We start from the raw sequence: 24,411 nt of genomic DNA on the forward strand, positions 1-24,411 counted from the left end.
AGAGGGTGGGCACGGCGGCCGGGCGCTACCCACCACCCCGGGGCCGCGCCATTGGAGCTAACCGCCTGTCCCCGGCCGCAGGGCGGCCAGGCCCCTCTCAGCCCCCGCGGGGGCCGGCAGGGAGCTACCGCTGCCCCCCTACCGCCCCCCCGGTCGGGAGCGCAGCGAGGCTTCCCCTCCAAACGACGCAGAGGGCAGCAGGTGCCCGGCCCGGCCGCCCCCACGGCTGACGGGAACGTTGAGGTGCAGACAGCGCTAGAACCGGGCACCGTCACGGTTAACAGCAACACGGGCAAAAAGGGGGTAGTTGGTGGAGCTACGTGCGTTTTACCACACGCCTTCTGTCATGCATGAAGAATTGCATCACAGGAGCTTGGGACAAAATAGGCCTGAAAGTAAATTGTGAGGACACTCAGCAACGTCAACACGGTGGAGCCATGAGCTGTTTTGAGCACAGGTGTCTCCCCTACATGTACTGCTCCACTAAGTAGTACATTTACAGTAAATCATTTAATGATTAATCCAGATCACTTACTGCCTAGAGTCAGAAATTTGTACTGCATGGCTAAGCTCTCTGTCATCCTAGCACATGGTAGGTACCACCACTGCCACTGCCCCAATAAAGCTTCACTACAGAGTTGCCCTTAACTAGTTATGGTACTTCTGTCCCTGACTACAACCAACAATTACACTGTTCAGAAAGGGTACATGGTTTTGTCACACATTACTACCAACCTTAGAAAAGAAACTGAGTGCTAGCACTGAGCAGCATGACCAGGTTTTATGGATCATTTAAAAAAATTAAATGTATTTTTTCTCCAAGAAAATTGCCATTTTTAGGCTTGTCCATGAAAGATTCATGACTCCACTCCAATCTATTTCTTTATGCTGTTTCCAAAAGAGAGTGGGGGAAAGCTTCAGCCATGTTTACCCAGGAAGGTTTTGCTACTTAAAGCAATATAGTGGCACAGATGTAGTTACACTGTCAAGTCCCTGTCTAGAAATCCTTACTCCATTGTAATACAGTTCCAGCCACAGATTTACTTATTCTTGGAAGAGGCTGATAATGCAGCAATTAGTTTGTATCCTACACAGAGACACTCAACCACTCTTCCACATCCCAGACATGATGCCTTCACATGCTACTTCCTCCTCCCTCTCTCCTTCCATTATCAGATCTATCACCATTTTCTGACTCTACTAATAGGCCTGGATGGACCCAGGTGATTTTAGTTGTGGAAATCTAACATAAGCACTCTTGCACTGTCTCTGGCTCAGAAGAGCCAGCACGTTCCACATCGTACCTCACTGATAACACATCACTGCTGGGAAGAACCTTGCTCCAGATGAGTGACATGACTTCCAGTGCTGGAAAGGGGCCCAGTCCACTGCCAGCATCTCCTATTAGGCCAAATGAAACACGGACTCAATTTCCAAATAGAAAGTTGTAAGACAAAGCTGCTTTAAACCTGTTTTATTTTTCTGAAGTGAACTGAGACAAAGGAACTATACAGTTTGATTACAGAATACTGTTAAGGGCTTTAAAAAAATGTAGAAAATGAACTGACAGAGCAAACCTTGGAAGTTTTTCTGCCACTCCCAGAAGTGAGCAAGTCCAATCTATAGTTTCAAAGACACCTATTCAAATACTGCTGGTCTAATACTCTTTGTGGAGAGAAAAAAACCCCCAAAACCAAAAACCCAACACACATTTCCTCTAACGATATTTAGATGCACACAGATACATCCTAGGCATCTAGTCACACCAATTTACATTCAAGGAAAACCAGCTCCAACAGGTCTTGGTACGTACCCAAATGCAGATGTCACATCCCTTGCAACCTGGCATCATTACTATTAAACCATTTGCAGCCCAAAGCCCAGACAGTTCTTGGACTGCAGTCTGGTTGGGATAGTGACTTAGCTCTTCCATCCTTCCCTATTTCATGTTGTTCATCAGTGTTCACCAGCACTCATAGCCACAACCCTGAGAACAAAACCTTCCTTATACTTGAATAAGGTGTTCCCCACCCTGTCTGAAGCATTTGACTAGCACAACATGCAGTATGTTTTAAGTATATAAATACATAAGGTGTATAAATTTAGAATTTCAAAAGCAAAGAATTTTCAACGGTCCTGTGCTTGCAAGTCAAATGTAGTGATATGCCAAAGAAACATTCCAAGACTCAGGCATGGCCTGCATTAATTTTGCCATGTGGTGGAATAGTACTATCAGTTGGAGGAGCTTTATTTTTAGTGAATACCAGCCAAAGCAAGTATATTGGAAATAAACTGGTTTTGCCTTTATATCCTATTTTGCTTGGAGTGGGAATGCTACACATCATCTAAATTAATTTACCTGCTTTTCCCCCTCCTTCTATACACACTTTTCTATGTACATACCACATTAGTGTTACAGCCTTCTGTACACAAGTTTGATACAGCAGTGCTGACAAACAATGGTGGTGTGCAACCTTCAGCAGGAAGCTTTTCTCAGCCTAAAATAACTCTGACCTGGTAGAAGAATTTATTAGTACACCTCTTCGCTGGTTCTGCCAACACAGTGGTTCATTAGGGCATGATCTTTTTCACTCTATGAAAGGCTGCTGTATAGCTATGCCAAGAGACTTATCTGTATATAAACCAAGCCCATATGGGTTGGCCAGAAGGTTTTTTTTTTTTAAGTTTTCCAAGCAAACCCTTTCTAATCTCAATGAACAGGCATCTTATAAGCTCTCCTGTTTACACATCTGGATTGGATGAGAATTTTACATACCTGCAACAGGTAACAAAAGAACCAATACTGTTATCAGACCAATGTCTAAAATTATGTAAGAAAAACAAGCCACTGTTTCAAAATAAAAAAAAAAGCTCTTGAAAAATACAGATCTCAAAAACAGACCAAGAACAACAGTCAGACACAAAGAATTTCCTTCAAAATAAAGACCATCATTATTTCTGTTCAACAATGGGTTTACCTGTCATTGTAAAGAAAAAAAAAGCTTTTGTTTGACACTTTTGCATGTGGAATAGCCCCTTTTTCCATTTGGATGTCTTCAAATACCCAGTCTAAGCTCACCAAGTCACCTGTATCAGAAATTAGATTCATACAGCCAGCTTGAGGTTGGTTTAAGATTCTTCCACAGATTTACCACTTGATTTTGATTTTCAACCTTTTCTCGACAAAGTACATCCTGATTGTACAAGGATGTGATTTGAGACACCGCTTTATTTGTGGAAAAGCAATTCTCATCATCTCTGTAGTTTCCATCCTTGTGTGGATCATTTCTCTCTTTCAATTCCACGACTGGTCTGATCAAAAGACCATCCTCGTTCATTCTGTAGTCTTTTATTGCTTTCTCCCTTCGCAGCTTCTGGATGTCTGCCAGCTGACGCAGCTCCTCTGGCAGCTCCATGCAAGTGGGCTGATAAGGAAAAAAGAAAAGAAACAGAAAATAAATCAAATCAATACATATGCATACACATGCTCTACTTTTGTTAGTACCAGATAAAAGCACCCTCTGTAATTAGCCAATGGAACAGAACAGTCATCTCAGATCTGTGGAATGTATCAGCTACCTGCTTACACAAACAGCACCTCAGGGGAAAAACTTGTCAGTCCCCTCACACTCCCCCTTTCTTTTAAAGGCAACCCAAAGGGAGAAATATTAGATTAGCATTTATTGTCTACTCCTTTATTATGAAGATCTTCAAGATTTAAGTGATGCTTCACATATGGGATTTAGATGTCTCCTGAGAAACCTTTTGCACTATGAAGTTATTGTAAACCCGCAGAAGAGGCATAACCAGTTCATGTTTGTTTGTAGGAGCCACTGCAAAGGCAGCTTTCCTGGCTTTTCATTTAAAACCATGGTATTCTATCCTATGGGTAAAAAAATAAGAATCCTTATGTGGAAAAAGCCAACACATTTAACAAATCAGTGAAACAGCTGCTTAGGAAGTATGTGAGAGGAGATACATTCCTTGACTTGGTCCTGAGCAGTGCATGGGACACCATTCAAAATACTACATTCAAAGATCTGCTCCTTAACAAAGACTGCAATGCTCACCATCTTTGTAGGAACAACAAAGAAAATCCACAGTTGCGTTCAGCTGTAGGAAGGGGAATTACACCAATAAGGAAGCTTGATAAAAAGTAGTAAGAGGCAGCCAAGCAAATTCAATCCTAGCACATAGCATGGAGACAACTTCAAGACAACATACAAGCACCATAGAGTAAACATTACTTAACAGTAAAAGATCAGAGAAAGAGCAAAAGGAAAAACTGGCAGGACTACAGGTTATGGGAATGGAGACTATGAAGTAAGCATCCTTCAGGAAAGCTAAGCCACATCCAAGTGAAGAAAATGGTAAGGATGAAGTTAGAGAAAAAACAAGGACAGGCCAGAATAATTTTATTAATATTTAACAAAAATAATTATTTAAACATGAGGAGCACAAAACATCAACCATGCTGCAGGGCCAAGTGATGATCAGAATATAAAAGCAGTACAATAAAACCACATTATTTCTCTTCTACATTCAGCATAAAAAGAAAGTAGAGATTCCCATAAAAAAAACCCCATTCATTAGGTACCTAGAATCTGTTTCAGATTGTCCCATAAGTACTTAATACAAATATCTGAAATACAAACAGCAAGGTGGATTTCACCCAAAATTCCTGAACAATGGAAGATGAAAAAGCTGAACTAGTAACTATAGTATCTTGCTTAAAACCTGCCTTCATACCCAGGGATTGGAAGATGGTGTTTAAAGAAGGTCCAAGGAAAGATACAGGAAGCAACATGCTGATAAGTCAGATGTCTGTATGGGCATACTGGTAGGAACACTAAGAACAGAATGAGTGGAGATACAGATGTGATGCACTGGAAAAGAGTTACCACAGCATTTGTAAAGGGAAGCCATGCCTTACAAAACCTGCATCTAGAAGTGTGGACAGATCCAGAGGAAGGCTAAATAATTCAGATAGGATTATAGAAAAAAAAAAGCAGAGCAAACACTTAGCTGAAAACACCCCACCTTCAGTTCCGTTTAACCAGAAGAATGTACATCCAGCTTTGTAACTGCTACAGTATCCTACAGTGAGAGATAATCCACACTCCAAACCAGTTAAGCTAAGTTGCACAAAAATTCAGGCTGTATGTTCATAATGATGAGTATGCATTGTGTGCAGTCCCAACTCACCTGCCAGTTAGGGAAATCTTCTGGCTCAGGCATGCAATTATATTTAGACAGAGAACAGAATTTATGCCATCATGTGTCATGAACGTGTTATCTGGTATTATACACTGCACCTTATCTACTGTAGCTTTAACTTAAGTCCATTGGGAAATCAACTCTGCTGCACAGAGGTGTGCAACTCCCCTACAGTACCAGAGCTCTGTTTGTGAACTATCACCACTTAAACAAGAAAACACTGCCCTTCTAGAACATTTTCTTCTTTACACTGATGGGTTCCCAGGCCTTGTTTGCTTCTTTGAATCTAAGTCCTAAACATCAGAATACAGCTGCATTTCCAAGTACCTAACACACAATATGAATCTACAAAGAGAGTTAGAAATTTAGCATGCATAGCTCCTTTACTAGCTCTTTTCTAGTGACAGAGCTGCAGAGGCACAGAAACCCATTTTACTTGATGTCTGCATCCACAAGAGCAGCAATTACTCCTGGCAGACAGGTATGTTAAAATGCAGGAAACTGCAGAAACATTCAGGGTGGGAAGTTGAGTTCTCCCCCTCACCGGTAAGGAAGATTGTCAGTCTGAGAAAGATACTGAAGAGGGAAGCTGAGGGTTTTGATAATGAAGCGCCGGGGATCAGAGGTTACTGTTTTGCATCTAGTTTGTGGGTAAAAAGTCAGTTGCTTAGGAGGGAGTGTCCACTATTCAGAAGACTCAACTACTACTTGCAGGTGATAACACAAGAAACCACAGAAAGTGTCAACATACATTTCCAAAATTGTCAAGATGAATGAGATGCCTTTCTTTTTATTTCCTTTTTTTCTTCTTTTTTTCCCTCTCCATTTTCCTCTTCACTCTCTTCTTCCAGTACTACATCCACATGGGTGTTGCATTATAATTTTTGGCTGCTAGGGACCACTGGCAATACTTTACTGTTGCTAGCAACTGCTAGGACACGACACCCATCTTTTCCACAACCCTTTCCTGAAGGAACCTCTAATCCATGAAATTGCATCCTGCCACTTTGACAACATATCTCCCACCTGGTGTACCAGCTCATGGGCCAGCCCCTCAGTACATCTTCTTTCTGTTACTGCTGAAACAACTATGAAACAACAAAAGAACATGTTTGGCTGTCCAGAAGCAAGGTGACATCTTGCTGGGAGGGCTGCCTGCTGGCTGACCATAAGGACTCTGTTTCTTTGCCATTTCCAGCAAAACATCTGAAAGATCAAGGGGAAGATGGCTGAAAGCGCAGGTGAAACCAGGACTACCACCAGTGACTGTTGCAATTGCTCAAAAGAATTATGACCTCCACGTCAGACTAAAACATACTATTTGCACAAAATACATAACGGCTGCTTGCTCTACTCTTACTAGTTTATTGCTGTAAAAGCAATAAACTGTCACTAATCTCCATTTCTACCAGTTTATCCATGGCCTCTGACAACCTAGGACTTTGTTCCCATTAAATTATTTATGAAAACTTGTCTTAAGGGAAAGTACAAGCTTCTGTTGAAACAAGCTGGAACAGAACAATACCCCCAATCGCACATGTTCAAGAAACAAGGCAAAATTAAGACACAGGTACATGCAATTATGCATAAATCTGAAATCAAGCACTCCTGAATATGTTGAAGGCCACAAGGTTGATCTGACCCTAGTAGGAGCTAATGCATTTACCCAGCGATTCTTGTATTCTGCCACTAATGGGGCCCTGTTAGAACATACAGAAACATGTCACTGCAGAATGAGAGATGCATGTGGAAAACTGACTGCAGAGACTGGACAGAGAAAGCCCAAGGAAGGGTGGGGACAATTACATTCATCAGCCTTATTTACACTTGTCTTTCCTCAACTCTCAGTGGATGCAGTGATCCATAAGGGCAAGTGAACAGGCTTGGCTTTCACTCCATGATTATGCATATTCATTTTTCCTTGCTGCTATTTCCAAGAGGAGAAAAACCAGGGTCTGGTCCAGATCTGCTCCCAAAGACTGAACCCCCTGATTTGACGAGAGAGTAGATAACTGCCCCAATAGTAATTACTCAACATTATTGGTCATTACTCAGCATTATTCAATCCACAGGCAACCTCAGACTGGAAAGCCAAAGCATCTTGTTCACCAAGTATATCCTGATACTGTTGTTGTGCACAACAATGTCGGCATTATGAACTTCTGGATGTGGCAGAGACCCAGGAAAGATGAGGAGGATGCTACCATGCTAGTCCAAGCTGAAGTTCAGTGTTGTAAACCCTGATCCATGAGCTGAGATTCAACATGTGACAGCTGGAGATGAGAAGGTATGTGGCTATGTATTCCACCTAGCTTCAGTACTTCATTTTTAATGAAGTCTCACGATTGAAACTAACTCCGTACTTGTTTTGCAAGTATAGTTTTCATGGGAGTGTCACAAGTTTGGGGGAAACGGGAGAAGGCAAAAAAGCATTCTTGTGTGACATGATGTCATTCAGTAAGATCAGAGGAAACAAGAGCAGGCCAGGGAAGCATGGTTCTGCTGTAGCCAGAGGCACAACAGAAGGCATGTGAACATAACCAACTTTCCCTTTGTCAAAAGGCTGAAGACCTGGTGGTTCTGTTTAGAGAGCACAATCCAAGAACTAAAACAGAACAAAGAAGGGCCCAGAAGAGGTTTCCTTACCTGGAGTGATGGAAATTGGTGAGTTTCCAGATGTGGTCATCTCCAAGTGCCTGTAAATCAAAGAGGCCATGGTAACTTGGAGACTCTCTTGCCTAGTGTCTTTTACTCCTACAACTTTCAAGTAAAGGCTTGATGTACCACAGATGGTTCCTGTTCACTCAGGAATTATGTCCAACTTCCAATTTAAACACTGAAGTAGTACAAGGTATCTTTATGGCCCTGGAGCATTTATTGTCTTTAGCTTTGCTGCAGTCCTGCTTTCAGCAACAGAGGCCTCTCTTCCAGTTCTCCAGCATGGAGAGAGCATAGTAGACAACATATTTAAGGTTTCCAAAATGTTTCTCTGACATAGGTATTTACTTCAGAATCCATGGAGATCCATTACTTCTGCAAAAGTAGTGCTGGAATTGTACCAGATCATGTCTGGAGAACAGTCATCAAGCATAGAATCTCTGACAACAGCAACCCTGGAGTCTGGCTCCCAGATGAAGTCAAGCTCATTGAACCAGACTGCTGTTCAACAAGGGTCCAAGGTGGAACACAAGTATAAATCCTAACTGGTCAGTGTAAAAAGTAAAACAGTCCATAAAATCATAGAATGACCTGGATTGGAAGAGACCTTAAAAATCATCTAGTTCCAACCCCCCTGCCATGGGCAGGGACACCCTCCACTAGACCTCCATAAAGCTCCATCCAACCTGGCCTTGAACACTTCCAGGGAAGGGGCATCCACAGCTTCTCTGGGCAACCTGTTCCAGTGCCTCCCCACCCTCACACTAAAGAATTTCTTCCTAATAGCTAATCTAAATCTACCTTCCTTCAGCTTAAGGCCATCACCCCTTGTCCTATCACTCCATGCCCTTGTAACCAGTCCCTCTCCAGCTTTCCTGTAGGCCCCCTTTAGGTACTCAAAGGTTGCTATAAGGTCTCCCCAGAGCCCTCTCTTCTCCTGGCTGAAGAGATGGGCAGAATCACTTCCCTTGACATGCTGGTCACATTGTTTTTGATGCAGCCCAGGATATGGTTGGCTTTCTGGGCTGCAAGCACACATTGCTTTCTCATGTTGAGCTTCTTGTCCACCAACATGCCCAAGACCTTTTCCTCAGGGCTGCTCTCAATCCATTCTCCATCCAGTCTGTAGTTGGGCTTGGGATTGCCCTGACTCATATGCAGGACCTTGCACTTGGCCTTGTTGAACTTTGTGCAGTTCACACAGGCCCACCTCTCAGGCCTGTCAAAGTCCCTCTGGATGGCATCCCTTCCCTCCAGCGTGTTGACTGCACCACACAGCTTTGTGTTGTCAACAAACTTGCTGAGGGTGCACTCCATCTCATGTCACTGACAAAGATGTTAAACAGTGCCAGTCCTAATACTAACCCCTGAGGAACACCACTCATCACTGGTCTCCACTTGGAGATCAAGCCATTGACTCTGAGTGTGAGCATTTTCCAGGTAACTTTCAACTGTAGCTCCACAAAGTGCACAGAAGGCACAACACAGACCTTAGTGATGGATAAACCTTATTCCAAATACCCATGAAAAAACGCTAGAATAAATAGTGATGGTGGAGGTTAGTATTTTGACTATTACTTTATTCTGAGATTCAGGGAATATAGACTTAGACAGAAAACCTAGAAGTTGCAAAACCAAAGCTTTTTCTTAAAACAGATAGCTGAACTCATCAACTTGCAAAGGCTTCCCTTAAAGTTAACTCTGTTTAATTAGCATTGTGGTTTAACCCAGCAGGCAGCTAAAACAACCCAGTGGGATGGGGGAGAATCAAAAATAAAAAGGTAAAACTCATGGGTTGAGATAAAGACAGTTTAATAGAACAGAAAATAATAATAATATACAAAACAAGTGATGCACAGCACAAGTGCTCACCACTCAGAACCAATGCTCAGCTAGTTCCTGAGCCACGCCACCTCCTGGCCAACTCCTCCAGTGATATGCTGAGCATGACATCATATGGTATGGAATATCCCTGGCTGCTTCCCCTCCCAGCTTCTTGGCCCCACCCCCCACCTTCTCACTGACAGGCCAGTATGAAAAGCTGAAAAGTCCTTGACTGCTTGGCAACAACTAAAACATCAGTGTTATCAACATTATTCTCATCCTAAATCCAAAACACAGCACTATACCAGCTGTCTGTAAGAAAATTTAACTCTATCCCAGCCAAAACCAAGACGCTTATTGAAGTAACTGAAGTAACAGATGAACTTTAACGAAATCAAACTCCAAATATGGAGTTTAAATATGTATTGCAAGCAGATTTTAAATAAAGAAGAAACTTTCATTTGTGTGATCTTCTCACAAGATATAGAACCAACAGAAGATTATTAACAGTGAAACGATGGTGAAAATGGCTACTTTTACCACACATACAACAAGATTTCTACAGCAACTGAAAGAAGTATGATTATCAGATGTGATATTAAATAGATCTTTAAAATGCCATTTGAAATGCTCAGGATCAGATTAATTCCTTGGCTAATCTTATGGAATAAATGGATTTACAAAAGGATTGGCTTCAGCAACCTGAGTGCCACAAAAAATTCTAGAAATAGTCCGATGCAAAGAGAATTTGTATTCTTTTCACTTTAACAGGCTGGTTTTTTCCCTTGTGTCATGCCTACTCTTGCATACATTTCACATTGGAAATTCAGATGTCAAGCTCATTTTTTTCCCCATAAACTATGGACAACTTTTTTTTTGGCAGCTCTCCTCTAAAAAGAAAAGGTTTTCAGATATGACCTCTTATCTTCCATCTGTGAAGCAACTATGACCTCTTGTGGTTATCTAAACTAACCTCCTCCTAAATCCTCAATAATGGGATTTACTGCTCTGAGCCCTTAAGTAATTCCTAAAGGATTCAAGTCTGTGCTCAACTGCTTTGTTAAACCAGAGCAAAGAAAAAGACAATTTCTTCCATGAAGACAGACCTGCATTCTCTTTTACTAATAAATATTTCAAAACATTTACAACTGCAAAAATGAGGTGGTAACAGGATTTAATCATGTTATTTCAGTGTCTTTCTGATAAATGAGGATGTTTGACCATTTGCTTCTCACCCAAATTTAATACCAGCAATATCTTAGATACTTATTGCAAGCTTACCCAAGATTATGTCATTAAGACAACAAAAAAGACCACACCAATACCACTTGTTTGTTTAGTGCAGGAAGTCAAGCTTCAAAATCTCATTTTGCCCTGCTTTAAAAGTTAACCAGCAATTACAGAAGCGGCCACCATAGAAGAGTCACTCCAAGGTATCTGGGCATGCAGTACTACTGGTTCTATGTAACCAAAGATGAAAAGTGTTACTTGATTTTTTTCTTTTAGATAACACAGGTGAGAATAAATTAGGAATAGAAGATAACTCAAAGATGCTTTTACAGAAATAAAAATCTTTGGCCAAGAAGAGACAACATTTCTCAAAACCAGCCAGTATATACAAAACAGCTCAGCAGTAAAGATGACAGAATAGGAGAAATATAGAACGAGGTTTGGGGACTAAATGCTCTTACCAAAACAAAGCAACTCTGGCAGCTCCAGGTACCAACACTTCACAACTGCCTGTCCCTCTTCATGCCCTTGCACACACACAGCCCCTACTGAGGTTCCTAGTCTCAGATTAAGGTGAACAGAAGGCACATATGCCTGTGCCCATACCTTAACAGCTGCAGCTCACCACCCACAATATTAACTTGAGGTGGATTTGTGCTAATGAACTAACATGAAACACAGCTAGGTAGATACAGACATACTTCTGCTGCTGCACACAGGAAACAAGGTATTTGGCATAAAGTAGGGCGCACAGTTGCAGAAAAGGAAGTTGCTGTAGCTAGGTCCTCCAGAGTTTATCCATCAGAGCCTTAGATCAAATCACTAACCAGAGAAACAAGTAAAGACATACCTACCTTTGCGCTCCCAAGGCAATCTCCAGACCCAGTCCGATAAGCATTTAAATAATCATGTACTACAGCTGTTAGGTCAGACATCAAGCTATCCATTAGAGATGAGTGGAGCAGCAGAAGGTACATAGCCTCCAGAGCAAGTGCTTTAAGCAGAGAAGCTGGAAAGGGTCTCAGGAACCATATGTCAGGATTCTCCTGTGTATCCCAATGCAAATGAATAGAGTTATTTAAGTAACAAAAATTATAACAAAGCTTTTCATCACATTCTTCTGCAGTTTACAACATATCTCCTGATGCTGATCTCTATTTTCAGTGCTACTGAATGCATGCAGCTTCTAAGACCATCTGTGTGACAAGCCTGTGGATGTTAGAGAAGAAGGGAGCCTGGGAGAAGGGATTGCTTTAAAAAAAGAAAACAAAAACCCAAACCAACACTCACCTATTCCAGCATTTAATGCTAGGTTCTCTCTCACCCATCTCTGAAACTAGGTTGGATTCCTAAGAGCTGAGCTGAATGATCTAAAGGCACAAAACCCCTCCTATCAAGGGAGCTAGAGAAGCAGCTGGGGATAGTAACCTCTTCAGTCATCACAACTGGAACCATAAGAATATGAAAATAAGCCCCAGTTAAGCAGCATGTCCTTGATACCCTGATCAAAACTGTCACTAGAGTGGCTTATACTGGTATACTTACTACATACATATTACACAGTCATTTTCCACTTTTAGTCTTCAGACCAATAGGAGGATTTGGTCTGGTAAACTAAGGAAGGCATGTTGTCATTTGGCTTAGATTCGCCATATAGAATTCTCTAAATTGAAATTGACAGAAACTATTAGAATTCCAAAGCATATATAGAAATAAAGCTGTGCTCAAATTAGAGGTTTCACAGAGTAGCTGTTATAGCAGTATCAAATAACATTTAATCCAGGCTTTTGAGACAGATTTTTAAGTCTATGAACAGGCAGTACAAAACCACTCAGATTTACTCAGGACATTACAAGACCAGTATGAAGGTAGAAAAAACACTCTGGTAGGAAAGAGATTCCTCCTATTCAGTAAAGAAATCCTGCCTATATAGCGAGGTCTCATTAAGTATCTAGTTCCCATGTTTAACAGCTTCTTTGGAAGTCTTCCCCCCCCCCCCCAAGAAAAAGCAAGGTCAGGTGATTAAAACCCAGCAAAAAGATGCCACAAAAGATGCTGACACTAGCATATTTATATACTATTTAACTAATCTGATATCCTTCTATGATAAGGTCACCCACTTAGTGGATGAAGCAAAGATGGCAGATGAAGTTTTTCTGGATTTTAGTAACACTTTTGATACTGTCCCTCACAGCATCCTTCTGGACAGGTTGTCCATCTGTGAGATAAGCAGGTTCACAGTGTGCTGGGTGAAGAACTGGCTGAAGGGCAGAGCTCAAAGGCTTGTAGTGAATGGGGCTACATCTGGCTGGCGACTGGTCACCAGCGGTGTTCCTCAGGGCTCCATTCTAGGGCCAGTTCTGTTCAATACATTTATCAACAATCTGAATGCAGGAGTCCAATGCGCCATTAGCAAGTTCGCCGATAATACCAAACTGGGAGGTGATGTTGACTCTCGAGGGACAAGAGGCCTTGCAGAGGGATCTAGATAGATTGGAGCATTGGGCAATGATTAACAGGATGAAATTTAACAAGTGCAAATGCTGGATTGTGCACCTAGGACACAGTAATGCCGGGCACAAGTATAAATTGGGAGAGGAGTGGCTGGAGAGCAGCCCTGCAGAAAGGGATCTGGGGGTGCTCAATATGAGTCAGCAGCATGCCCTGGCAGCCCAGAGGGCAAACTGCATCCCGGGGTGCATCAAACACAGCGTAACCAGCTGGTCAAGAGAGAGCATTACCCCACTGTATTCAGCATTGGTGCAGCCTCACCTGGGGTACTGGGTGCAGCTCTGGGCCCTACAATACAAGAAGGATGTGAAGGTCCTTGAATGTGTCCAGAGGAGGGCAACAAAGCTGGTGAAAGGGCTAGAAGGCATGGCCTGTGAGGAGCAGCTAAGGGCTTTGGGCTTGTCTAGTTTGGAGAAAGGGAGGCTGAGGGGAGACCTCATTGCTCTCTACAGTTTCCTGAGGAGGGAAAGTGGGGAGGGAGGTGCTGAGCTCTTCTCCCTGGTATCCAGCAATAGGATGCATGGGAATGGCTCAAAGCTGCACCAGGGGAGGTTTAGACTGGACATGAGGAAGCATTTCTTTACTGAGAGAGTGGTCAAACACTGGAACAGGCTTCCTAGAGAGGTGGTCGATGCCCCAAGCCTGTCAGTGTTCAACAGGCATTTGGACAACGCCCTTAATAACATGCTTTAACTTTTGTTCAGCCTTGAATTGGTCAGGCAGTTGGACTAAGTGGTCATTGTAGGCCCCTTCCAACTGAAATAGTCAATTCTATTCATCAAGCTTACGTTCCCCAAATCTTAAGAGCTCCGGGGCTATTAAGTTTTCCCTTGCTTGTCCCCATCTGAAAGATTAACAAAAACAAGGACAATAGAGAATAATGATTTGGCAAGTGCTGCTGAACTGCACAAGCAAGAAAAAAATCGCTGCTCATTTTTTTCCATTCTAATAGTGCTGGCAATAAAAGCTTCCTCTTTCCCTACTTGACTCCGGACTCATTTTAACCAACCTGTTCTTTTGGAACTATGTTTCAGAATTAGTCAAATATCTTAACATATCCAGAACATTTCTTACCCAAGTTGTATATATCCTCTATTGTACAAGCTTTGTGGTTCTTCAAAATCTCAAATTCAAAGGAGCTATTAGGAAATACCAGCATAAGCACTGATGCCAACAAAAGCTTGCATCTGTCTCCCAAGACGGTGTGACAAAATATCCTTAACCACAGCAATTTGACCATTGCATAGTACCATGCTCAAACCCTGACAGAAACACCTCAATATGGGCAAAGTACAGCTCACAATTGCATCTTCAGAAAGAGCCTCACTGAATCACTCACTGAAGCCATCTGCTGCCTGCACTTCATGATGGCATCCCATTTGGAAGGTATCTTCAAGTGCTGCATCAAACACTCCTGTAATGTGCAGACATGGTGCGGAAGGAAGCCGCCTGTTGCCATTGAGAACTGCAGAGCATCAGCAACCTGTGATGGAAGGGATCAGTATGCCATGACCAGTGTCTGTTAACCCAAGGCAAAGAATGTAGAGGTTTGACAGTGGGGATGCATATTAGAAGTAAAGTAAGCTGCAAACAAGTTAATCCTCATTTTGACCACACAGAGTTGCAGAGCTAGCACTCTGACTCCTTAAAGCTGCTAAGTTACATAAAAAGGTAAATTAACCTCTAAGAATGACTTATATAAAGTTATATGTTGTATTAGCCTAAGGCTCCTTCTAGCCCTATACTCTTGTCTCCAGAAAGCAGGTAGTTAGGAACAGTATCAGAAGAGAGTAAACATGCAGTGATACTTTCCCAGGATATGTATGGCTTTGCCTTTTATCTAAAATCTGAAATAGTGATGCCATATAAGGAAAACTTGATGAAAATGTGAAATAGCAGTAACAGACTTCCACAAGCATTATCATTAAAAGTTACTTCAACAGGTGATGATTAAGTACTATAAGAACATCAGTGGGGAAGATAGTCAATGAACATCAGAAACCTCTCAGTGCCATCCTCTACATGTTGTGCTAATTATATTGGGTTACTGCAAAGAATAAACAGCTGCAGCAACTGACCAAAACCAGGGATAAATAACACTTTTCAAATTATGCAGGCAGGATTCCATCTAAACCAGAGTTCTTATTTCCATTGCTGTGGGTTTTTTTTAAGCCAAGTCTCACTTGTGCACACAGCCTGTTCCAATTTTAACAACACTGAGAAGCTGTCTCTAAGAAGTGCTTCACAAAAAGCATCTATGAGAGATTGCTCAGAGGTGTCTCCCAGTTATTTGCTCCAGTAGTACAGGGTAGAAGACAAGACAGCTTAATTCCACAATATCAGGTACACTGCAGGGTAGCCAAAACCAGACTACTTCACTAGCTTACTTGCCTTAGAAGTAGGATTCAGGCCAACAAATCAGAGTAATTGAATCTAAGCCTAGAGATCTATCAGTGCAAGAAAAGCATGCATGTCACCTCCTACCAAGACAACAGAACAATGATTGCGATTCTGTGTACCTCAGACACTAGAGTGGAAAGTTCTGGTTAGTTATTTCCACCGTATCAGTTACATGTTCTAGCCAGTACAGTTGGGAGCACCAGTGGTAATTTCCTCCTCTACTTTTGTCATGCAGTCAAGACTTAACACTGACTGATATTTGACCTGTAACGGAATAACATAATTTTTAGGGACAAAAGGTCAAACTAAGATCAAAGAGGGACTGAGAGAAACCTCTGCTGTATAAACCTTACTGTGTAGCCCAGATTAGGGCTTTGAAGAGTTACTATAGGCAGTCATATCTATTATGTGAAAAGTCAGTATATAGGCAAGGACAAGTCATATATAACTATATATAACATATCCATGCCCATTATGAAAGATCACAGCCATTATGTTATTTTCTTCTCTCTCAAAAGGCTCTAATTCTCTTGTCAGTCACACGACATTAACTACCACAACTACCAGGGCCAGCACCAGCAAAAACAGATTTTTGTGGTAACCTGGCCTGTTCTCTCACTTCAGCACTGCTTTTATTAGCAGGTGCTTCCCAGTGTTGGATATCTGTAGCCTGAATCTATTTCTACATTTGTGAAAGGGGCAGAAAGAATAACAAAGAATATAAAGTACAAGCTGACCTGTCTCCTGTTGAAGTCACAGTAACCTCAGGTTGTGCCAAGTTTGATCAAGACTGGTTGTTACATCTTAAAAAACACATTAAACTTGCTGCTAATATTAGATATTAACTGCCTTTTAATATGGGTCTACACGAGACTAAACACTATCAGCCTTTTCTACCAGTTCTTTTCAGCTAGAACAAACCCACTAAATTTACATGGTTCAACAACTCTCACATTCTAATAATGTTAAACCTTCTCTGAGAGAATGCCCTGAACAAGGCTGAAGTTTCTCTTGTTGAAACTTTTGTTTCTAACAGAATATTTGAAGGGTACCTGTGTATCAAAGACATTGACGAGAAGGATACCGTACTGGTGAAAGAGGCAGTCTGAAATCCAACGGCAGTCATGCATGACCTGAAGCAAGAAAGAGCTGTCAAACTTGTGTCCAACTGCAACTTTTTTGGTGCAGGTAGATCATTACAAATGTATATGACCTTCTGCCACCACAAATGTCCTGACACAACCTGTACCCTTACCTTCAAGATGTTTTTATCTTCCAGCACCATTTGTAAACCGTTTTTGAAAGCCTGAGGTCCCAGAAGGAAGATATCAAATAGAAAAATACGGCTCTTTGTTGCTATCTACAACAAATTCAGTTGCAGAGAAAAATGAGTGAGGGACAGAAGAACAATGGATTTGAAAGTAGGAGAGAGTACACTGTTGCCCACAAGCCGTAAACTCCTATGTACAGGCTTATGTTGGGGAGAGCAGGTTTAGCTTCCTTAATGCCAATTCATAAACAAATCTTGTTTTTTCCAGAGGTGCTCAGAGACTCTCACAATAATTAGAAAGAAAAACCCAGTAGTCTACTATACACAGTTAAATACAGCATGGTTGAGACATATCAAGGGGACAGTACTTAAATTCTTACACCTATTATGGTGACATTTTTAAAGAACCACTTCCAACAAAATTTTTGTGCCCATGATGTTCCTTCCATTGCCAAAGACCACTACCAAAGAAATAAAGGACATCATTTTCCATCCTAGCATTTCAAACAGGATATAAAATTTAGGTTTTGCCTATGTTCAAATTCATAATGGTTTAACAAAAGCTGTTATTTGAAAGCAATTTAGCTATACCAAAGCAAACATTTTGTGGAAACTTCCTTCTGCATAAACGAGTTAAGTTTGAAGCATGAACTCTCACACAAGATTTTGCTTTGGATAAACACTCTCACTTTTAAACCTATTTAAAAATAAGATGATTTTGAGCTAACATATTAAGCTATTCTCCTTTCTGCCTCTTCCTTTTCAGGTGTTGATTATCACAGCTAATTAAGATACTGTGTCATCTTTAGATGGATTTTACTCTTTCAATTATATTGGCATTGTGATTAGGTCTTGCAGTTTTTCAATAGGATCAGCTGTACTAGTGTAATACTTCTACCTGTATATAAAGACAGCAAACCAAATATGTTACATTGTAATATATACATTTGTATATAACATACAAGTTTAGTAATTATTATATTGCCTTAAAACAGCATAATTCTTTTCATAAGAGGTCTTTTATAAAATAACTGATCTGTCTTGAAGAACATCCTAGCCCTTACAAAAACAGTTACATAAGTCTTAAACACAGGCTAATCCCCAAATGTTTCTCAGTTATGCCTCTGTTTAATGGCACATTTTGGGAAATATCTGCCTCTTACCTCAAGCCATGAGAGTTTTCCATAACGACACAAATTAACACCTTCTCCTGCTATACTGACAACACACTGCTGTTTTAAGTGCAGCACCTAATGAAAAAACAGGTATAAAATAAACAGTGCCAGAGAATGATAGACGGGGGACAGAAGTAAACTGCGATTTTTCTGGTCATGATCCATATTAAAAAGGTAAATACAGATGAAAACCACAATGAACCTCATATACAGGGATCCAAGAGAAACAGACACAGCATCAGTTCAGTTACAGATAGACAGCTGGAAATCCTGCAAATAGAAACATCAATGATAGGTTTTGCAGATATTAAGGATAACTAAAGAATATAGACTCCTCTGATCTCTTCCCAAGAAATCCTTCTATGGAGGTTTTAGGAACTTTAAGATCACATAGAGAAGGTGTTTCTTTCAGATAAAAAGGAGAACTTGTTTTCTAAGGTATAAAAGAAAAACATGTTACTCAAAACCACAAAGTTTTCAGACAATTAAGATAAAGCAACACATGTAACAAAAGTAGAAGGCATTAACAGAAATAAAAAAGCCAAGTTCTTTTTCAAGTTAGAATCCTCTGTAAACAGGGAAATCTCTTCCTGTGGGGAAGAGCTTTTTCCTCTGTATGTGCAATTGATTTACCATAATAAGAGCCCAAATCCCAACTGATGTTACTGCAAGACAAAATGGCATGGAGGACCTACAGTATTGCTGGTCTAATTCAGGATCTAAACAATGCTATTAAATTTATTAATAAATCTATCATTGGCTCCAACTTCTGAAACAAAGCCTTTCTGCCAAGTTCACTTATGTTATTATACATGATTTAAGAGAAAAAGGTCCAGGCATGTCTGGAGTTTCAAACACCTAGAAAGCCAACACAATCAATTCCCTCTACAAATGCCAACAATCCTTATGTTGTTCCCTTCCTAAACAAATTAACTGTTCACTAAATAGTAACACTGACCCTTCACCTCAGTTACTGGTGATACAGAGTCTGACAACAGCAACCAACACACACTGATGAAGATTCACATGCACCCACTGCAAACTCACATGCACTGCACTCTGTGCACTTTGATGCCACCAGAGATATCATTCCTACTTGACTTAAAGAAGCCAGCAACTACCTATTACTCAAATTTTACTACAGTCTGCAAAAGTGATTTCCAGTATAAGACATCATAAAGCAGTGCTTACAATCCTGTCACCTAATGACTCTACTGCCAATTAGAATGGAACAGGCTTAGAAGTCATATGCCGCGTAAGAACTTTCATTAGTACTTACTGCTGGGCCAAATCTCTGCTGGAAACAATCAACAACTGTGTACTCCACATTCTCTTCTTCCTTCTTCTCTAAAAGAAAAAGAAAAATCCTTAGACACTTCCTCTATTTGAATAAACTTTGCATAAGGTATGCATTTTAGTTGTATAAGTCACTCTACTTTTCTGGTTTAGCTGTTCAGTTCTTCCCTCTCTGCTCCCTGAATGTACTTAAACAGATTACTGAACTGTGTGGATTCAGATGTGTACAGTCTAGAACATGACCCAATATTCTGGTTTTTGACAGAAAAACTGGCCATTTAAAAGCAAGTTGCAGCATTAACTTTTTATCTTTATGATGCATAAAGGAAACAAAAACCTTTCAGTTTAAAATATTCAGTTTAAAAAAAAATTACATCCATAAAAAGCACCCTAATTGCCAGGCTTGTCCAGGGAAGGAAAAAAGACTGTAACAAAGACAAAACTAACAGACAGTGACACCACAGAACACGGACAGCTAAGTGATCTTACGCATCCGTGACAACACAAGGACAATCTTCTAAACTCTAAAAGAACAGTCAATTGAAAGATCGTAAGAACAAGTTTTTAAAGACTCTCCCCCATCACATCAAGCCTTGCTTGTTGTCTCCTCCGCTACCCAGGTAAACACAGCTAACCTTCCTTTAACCTATACATGTCTTGCACTCTTGTCACAGCTCTACAAGAACAGAACGAGCTGATCACATTTTGGATCTGTACCTGTGTACATGTATACAGCAGGAACCACACAACCAAATCAGTGTGACAGCCAGCACAGAACCAGAGAGTAATATATCTTTGAGTTATCTATCATGCTGCACACATTTCAGGAACGACTATAAGATTAAAACATACACCAGAGAGGAATGCTCACTGGCTGAAGCACTTTAATTTCTCCAAAAGATCAGTTGTGCTGCTCAGCCACTTCTAAAGTTGATGAGAGCTACAGGATAAACATTCTGGAAAGTAAATGAGTTTCCTTCTGATGTTGCAAACACATCTGCAGGCAAAGAGGATGTCTGCAGATAACGAGCTCTGTACCTATCTTTCTGTGACCGTTGTTCTTTCAGAATACATCCTGTTCAAATACAGGCAAACCAAGAGATCACAGCCTCTGGGAAAGATGTTGTCTGACAAGGACTAATATCCACATTACCTGAGAGGGAGTATTTTAAGCTATTTGAGGCTCTGAGCTGGCTCTCTACGGAAATGCAAGAACTCCATGGGCCACAGTGTGCTGGTCCTGTCTCTGCTTGTTTGTTCCCTTCAACAGCTGAAGTGCACCTGCATGAGCAAGGCAACCATACATAGCACAAAAGTCAAAACATTACACATTCCACCAGCATGGACATTTTAATAAAACTATTTCATCCAATGCCATCTACTTGTGTCCAGATAATGAACTGGTGCATGTGAAGCAACTTCCTAATCCAATGTGCATGGTTCTTAAAGATGATCTTGAAGTTAACCAACAATAAGCTGATTTTGCACAAAAGGGCCTTTATTTCAGACAAAATTTCACATTTATTCTGAAATTAAAAGGTGAAAGCAGAACCTGAACAGATGTTCACTGCAAAGGTCAGCTACAGTTTCAGAGGAAGAAAGAGTTCAAAGTACAAAGAATGAAGTACCTGACCTGAGGTCAAGAACCACGCAATTTAAATATCTATAAGTCTTTACACTGAATCAACAATATTTGATCCATTAGTTACTGTAATTGGAGGGCAATTTTACAAGTTCATCAATATATAAAAGTTATAGCCACCTAAACTTTACTGTAATCAAAGGGAAGTTATATCATACAACATGGTAGCATCTTAGGACCAGAAACACAGAGTTAGTAAACATTCACCTAACTGGAAGATGTCACATAAGATGCTTAATTTCTATGACAGGACAGCCTGAGGTCAAGAATACTTCACTGGGAAATATGACTTAGTATAAATTTCCTTTATTGATATAAAACTATCCCATTATGATTATGGAGCTCCAATCATGTACATTTCTATCTCAATAGAATAAAACATAAAAACCCCTTTCTGACCAGCCTTTAGATGTAGCTGAAGAATCTTGTATCTAAAATTGTATATTTAAAGGATTAACACAGGACTCTGCTACCAAGGTGAGCATATTCAAGTATGTGTGAACATAGGCTTACTTAACAGGGAGAAAGAAGACAAGACAGCAGCAAGAAGACTGCTGCTAATCACAATTCTATCTGCTTTTTAACTATATTTTGACTATTCAGTAGACACCACTTCATTCCTACTTCTCTTAAGAGGAAGAATAAACTATTCAAATGTGGTCTTGTGAGAAGACTCAAAGCAAAACTACCTGGGAGCATGGGTCTGCAGGAGTTTGAAACATATTTTTACCAGCTTCACAAAGTCACATTTATATATGTTTTGACAGCATCTGTGTAAACCTAACGTTCCCTATACGTTGTCCTGGAACTGTTCCACCATAGAAGAAATGCTCATGGGAAATTGTCCCTGAAACCACAAGCTGACAAGGAAACAAACCAAGCAAGTTCTCCTACCTAGGTACTACGAACACTAGTGGGAAGAAAAAAAGTAAGAAAAAAGAAAAAGCAAGAAAGAAATTGTTAGCAATAGCTTGAAAGAACCTTTTACATAGAGGAGGTCTTCCACTCACCACCTTGTTTACCTCTTTAGAAGAAATACAAACTTGGCACAGCTGAGTCTGAACAGTATTATACTGAAGACAAGTGATGGCTCCCCTAGCAAGCACATCCCACCCCTCCTCCTACCATGAAAGGAAGGAAATATTTCAACATACTCTGAGATCATTGCTGTTCCCTTCCCTGAGTCTGGTTCATCCAGTAATTCCACTGCAACAGAAAAAAACAATTTATACTCTAGTACTGACAAGCAACTTTTTGACACTTGTTATCTGCCAAAAACAGGGGAACCATAACCAGTACTAACCACCACAGTACATGGCCATACACATAAAAAAAGAAATTGAACTCAAAGTATAGTTTAAATAATTTTAAATTCATTCTGATGCACAAATCTGTATAAAATATCTTACATTAGTAGCCTAGACAAGGTGTATTTCAGAACTCCAGCATTTAAACAAAACTAATGGCTTAGCATCCTACCAAAACCAAAGTCGGTATCAAACTACAACTAATTACTTTACAGACTATTACCTATATAATAAAGCAGGTACAAGGAAAATGGCAGAATAGAGTCAGTTAACCACTTGGTAAGTCCAAAAGCTGCCTTTTAGCTATTTCCCTCTCAGCACTTTGCTCCTTGTCCCCAAAGCAGATGCCAATAGAAATGCCCAGGGCCTTCATACACTAGCAAAGTTTTTCTTAGGTAATCCCATAATCTTACCACTAGTGAATCATGGAAAGAAGCTCAAATAAACAGACCATTTAATAGAGATGCTTTTGCCCATGTGAATAAAAGCAAAACCAAGTTAACTAGAACTTTAAGCAATTTAACATCCAGCAGAGTCCACTAGTGAAAGTCTTGCACATATAATAACATACACAATGAATGTAACTTGCTTTCAGGATGTAAACAAGGGGCATATGCTTATCTCAACTGTTTACTTTCAGAGTGGTTACTGTAATTAGTGGTCTTATTGAACTTTGCCCATTATTTAACTAACAAGTTTTAACGCAGTACAGTCACAAGACCTTCACAAAGTAGGGAATTATTATTTCACTGATAGATAATTATGGAATAAAACTTGTGTGATTTATACAACATTCTAATTCCTATTGATTTTAGGAGAAAGATGTACAACTGAAACATTCAGCAGAGTGACCAAAAAATAGATTTAAAATGCTGAACTAAGGGTGGGTACGATCCCTGTGCCCCAAAATGCTCTAAGAAAAACCTCACCATTGACTATTTCACGGTCAAAAAACATCTTTACTCCTGGAGTGCTTCTACCAGTTTCCAAGTTCTTCACTGAAATGAGGGACAGGGGAAAAAATACAGACATATGTCAAGTTCCACTGTTTGAGGTGGAAGCTCATCATTTGCAGAGCAAAGAAAGACCATAGGACCGGGTAGTACTATTAGCTAGAAAGAAAAATAATAAATGGGTTATTTTAAGTGACAGTTCTCTCACTCTACAGAAGAGCATTTCCTTAAGATGACCACACACTGACTAGGGCTGCTGCACCTACACAGTCTTACAGCTGAGAGCACAGCCGGGTACGGTTAATTTTTTACTTTAAGGGCATGTTTTATTCATCCCAGTGCCCGTTACGGTTCCTGGGGCGCAGCGGGCACGCTCGGCGTGGGAGGCTGCCCACGCCACTTGGGACACAGCGTCCACCCGTACTCAAACGCCTTCCCCCCCGGCGGCCCCGCTCACAGCGATGGGCTCTCCTACACCCCATCCGCTCCCCTCACACGCTGAGGCGGGGCAGGGCGCTCTGAGGGTCGGTGGGGCGCGGCCTACCCGCCGCGGCGGCGGGCCCCGACCTGTCCGCAGGAGAAGGCTCCGGTCGGGGTTGACGTGCTGCAGCACCCCCTGGAAGACACCACATTTTAAGGTGACTTTAACGGTTCTCTCTAGAAGGGCACCGAAGCGTTCGCTGCTGAGGGCCATACGGGGACAGGGCTCCCCCGGCGGGACACCTGCAGCACAGAGCAACAGAAGGGCAACTGCGGCGGTGGCGGCAGCAGCAGCAGCACACGGAGGCCCCGCCCACGACGGGACCATCAGGGCACACACCCAATCACGGTGGGGGAACTTACCGCGGGGAGGCTACAGGCAGAGAGCACCAACAGCCGACCCACGCGCCGCCTGCTAGAAGTGGTAGGCTGCCTCTGTCTCAGCTTT

General features: G+C 41.2%; 1 protein-coding gene across 5 annotated transcripts; it reads right to left on the reverse strand.

Annotated features, from left to right (window-relative positions):
- Window positions 1-1,467: 1,467 nt before the first annotated feature.
- EXD1 (exonuclease 3'-5' domain containing 1) lies at window positions 1,468-24,369 on the reverse strand. Of its 5 annotated transcripts, none has more exons than XM_054828967.1 (12): window positions 24,327-24,369; window positions 24,051-24,206; window positions 23,460-23,528; window positions 22,378-22,429; window positions 20,735-20,862; window positions 19,565-19,632; window positions 18,274-18,360; window positions 17,096-17,200; window positions 16,893-16,973; window positions 14,780-14,923; window positions 11,784-11,975; window positions 1,468-3,425 (listed from the first exon to the last, which is right to left on the reverse strand). In XM_054828967.1, exons 2-12 carry the CDS (start codon window positions 24,175-24,177, stop codon window positions 3,093-3,095), a joined length of 1,386 nt encoding a protein of 461 aa, XP_054684942.1. In that variant the 5' UTR covers window positions 24,178-24,206; window positions 24,327-24,369; the 3' UTR covers window positions 1,468-3,092. The 5 variants fall into 5 exon arrangements, with proteins under 5 accessions (XP_054684942.1, XP_054684943.1, XP_054684944.1 ...); XM_054828971.1 differs by lacking the exon at window positions 24,327-24,369 and adding an exon at window positions 7,864-7,913 and having other exon boundaries at window positions 3,202-3,425; window positions 24,051-24,239; XM_054828968.1 differs by lacking the exon at window positions 24,327-24,369 and having other exon boundaries at window positions 24,028-24,239.
- Between the last annotated feature and the right edge of the window lie 42 nt (window positions 24,370-24,411).

Source organism: Grus americana, chromosome 5 (assembly GCF_028858705.1).
Source record: "Grus americana isolate bGruAme1 chromosome 5, bGruAme1.mat, whole genome shotgun sequence".
Lineage (NCBI taxonomy): Eukaryota > Metazoa > Chordata > Aves > Gruiformes > Gruidae > Grus > Grus americana.